Source organism: Nansenia antarctica, assembly GCF_963989245.1.
Source record: "Nansenia antarctica genome assembly, chromosome: 1".
Taxonomy (NCBI): domain Eukaryota; kingdom Metazoa; phylum Chordata; class Actinopteri; order Argentiniformes; family Microstomatidae; genus Nansenia; species Nansenia antarctica.
The window spans coordinates 108,360,451-108,362,950 of NC_137674.1; the positions used below are offsets into that span (position 1 = coordinate 108,360,451).

At 51.1% G+C, this 2,500-nt stretch overlaps 1 protein-coding gene across 1 annotated transcript in view; it reads right to left on the bottom strand.

Moving 5' to 3' along the window:
• The window catches only part of LOC308156281 (WD repeat-containing protein 47-like), a gene marked incomplete at both ends in the record, with an annotated part of 19,130 nt that overhangs the window by 6,152 nt on the left and 10,478 nt on the right, over positions 1–2,500 (bottom strand). The window contains 3 exons of the mRNA XM_080529626.1: positions 10–197; positions 1,571–1,629; positions 1,847–2,193. Of these exons, the coding sequence (XP_080385752.1) occupies positions 10–197; positions 1,571–1,629; positions 1,847–2,193 (594 nt within the window). The remainder of the gene's footprint in view (positions 1–9; positions 198–1,570; positions 1,630–1,846; positions 2,194–2,500) is intronic.

Below are 2,500 nucleotides of genomic sequence, written 5' to 3' on the forward strand. Positions count from 1 at the left end.
GTGACTGACCTGTTGAGGAACTTCTCGGTGAGGTTGTGCTGGGCGCCAGGCGGCCCCCCCCCTGCCTGGTGGACCCCGCCCTCTAGCAGCATCTGCTGGTACAGCTGCCTCTGCTGCTGCTTCTGCTCCAGGTGCTGCTGGACCCGCAGACGCTGCCTGTAGTACTCCTGGACCTGCTCCTCTGACGACTCACGCTGCTGGGGGGGGGGGGGGGGGGCAGGGGGTGGGGACACAAAACAACAAGACATGTTCAGGGCGGATGTGGCACAGGAGGTAGAGCCGCCGTCTAATGATCGCAAGGTTGGCAGGTCAGCAGTTCGAGCCCCGGCTGGCCACATGTCGAAGTGTCCTTGAGCAAAACACTGAACCCCAAATTGCTCCCAGTGAGCGGGCCGGCCGGCGCCTTGCATGGTAGCTTGCCGCCATTGGTGCGTGAATGTGTGTGTGAATGGGTGAATGAGAGGCCGTTGTAAAGCGCTTTGGATAAAGGCGCTATATAAGTGCAGTCCATTACACACACACACACACACACCAATAATAGAAATAGAAATGCTTTTTATCATCTACGGAATATTGACAAAAGTTTGACATTTTCTCCGGCAAGCTGACGCGGAACTGTTAATGCATGCTTTTGTTATTACCCGTTTGGACTATTGTAACGGTCTCCTTTCTGCTCTTCCGAAGAAAGCTATTGGCCAGCTGCAATTAGTCAAAAATGCAGCAGTGAGAGTTTTAACCAAAACAAGCAGACGAGCTCATATAACTCCTATTTTAGAGACTCTACACTGGCTTTCTCTTAAGTTCAGAATAGATTTCAAGATCTTTCTGCTTCTTTATAAAGCTCTCACTGGCACAGCACCAAAATATCTGAAAGACCTTGTGCTAGCATATCAGCCCAATAGAGCTCTCAGGTCTTCTGACGCTGGCTTTCTCTGTGTACCACATGTACAAAAGAGGAGATTTGGTGAGGCTGCGTTCTCATTTTATGCACCCAGATTGTAGAATGCACTGCCAGTTTACATTAGGGATGCAAGTCAAGTCAAGACACTAAAAACCCATCTTTTTAATATTGCCTTTCAATGACTAAATCATTAAATGATGATTATATAATGATCAAAGCACTTTGAGCTGCAACGTTTGCAGGAAAAGTGCTACACAAATAAAGGTTATTATTATTATTATTATTATTATTATTATTATCAATATACACGAAGTCTGAAAGTGCGCAATGTGAACTATAGCCACTTCCAACTCCACGGGCTCAAAGCTCATCCCCATAAAAGAGGTTACAAGGACCCCCATCAAACCCAGAGACACACCCACACACACACACACACACACACACACACACCCACACACACACACAACCACACACACCCACACCCACACCCACACACCCACACACACACAACCACACACACCCACACCCACACCAACAAATCCAATCTACACTCCTGTGCTCTCTCGACGCATAAAAATGAGCGACGGTGTGCTAGTAGCATCGCCGACTACGCCATGACCACCCATCAACCCCCCCCCCCCCCCCCGGCCGTGACCTCTGTCACCTGACCATGGGCGCCGGGCGGCTGATGAGGTGAGGCGGTGGGAGGCAGTAGCTCATCCTCTCCCCTGTCAGGTGACAGAAGGGCGCAACAAGGGGTCAACTTTCCCCTCGGACGAGGTCACTGAAGTGGATTTATGGGTGAGAAGATTCTGCGGACGGGTGGGGTGGGTGTGTGTGTGAGGTGGTGTGTGTGTGTGTGGGGTGTGTGTGTGGATCAGCGTGGATGAGAGAGACTTTAGCGCCGTTTGTGTGACCAGACGGCGCCTGTTATCATTACCTCACTCTGCTCGGAGGAACCAGGGGACCCGCCGTCCTTCCCCAGGGCCGACGGCACCCGCGAGGCCTCGGGACCACTAGAGGCCAGACCAGGTCCAGTAGAGGCCAGACCAGGTCCAGTAGAGGCCAGACCAGGTCCACTAGAGGCCAGACTAGGTCCAGTAGAGGCCTCGGGACCACTAGAGGCCAGACCAGGTCCAGTAGAGGCCAGACCAGGTCCACTAGAGGACAGACCAGGTCCAGTAGAGGCCAGACCAGGTCCAGTAGAGGCCAGGCTAGGTCCAGTAGAAGCCAGGCTAGGTCCAGTAGAGGCCAGACCAGGTCCAGTAGAGGCCAGGCTAGGCAGGAGGATTCTGGACACACAGACATCAGCATGAGAGGCCCGGCAGGGTGACCAGGCGCTGGGCTCACAGGCGAGGCTTAGGACCTAGTCCTGGACTACATCACACTTTCAATGTAAAATCTCCATTGATGATGTTTTTCTTTTTAGTCCAGGATTAGGGTGTCTTAAGCTAAGGCAAGGCAAGTTTATTTGTACAGCACATTTCATACAACAGGGGCAATTCAAAGTGCTTTACATACATAATAAAAAAAATACAGCAAGAGAGGAGCATAGTAAGAAAATAAAAATGACAATGAATAAAAGCAAATATATAAGAA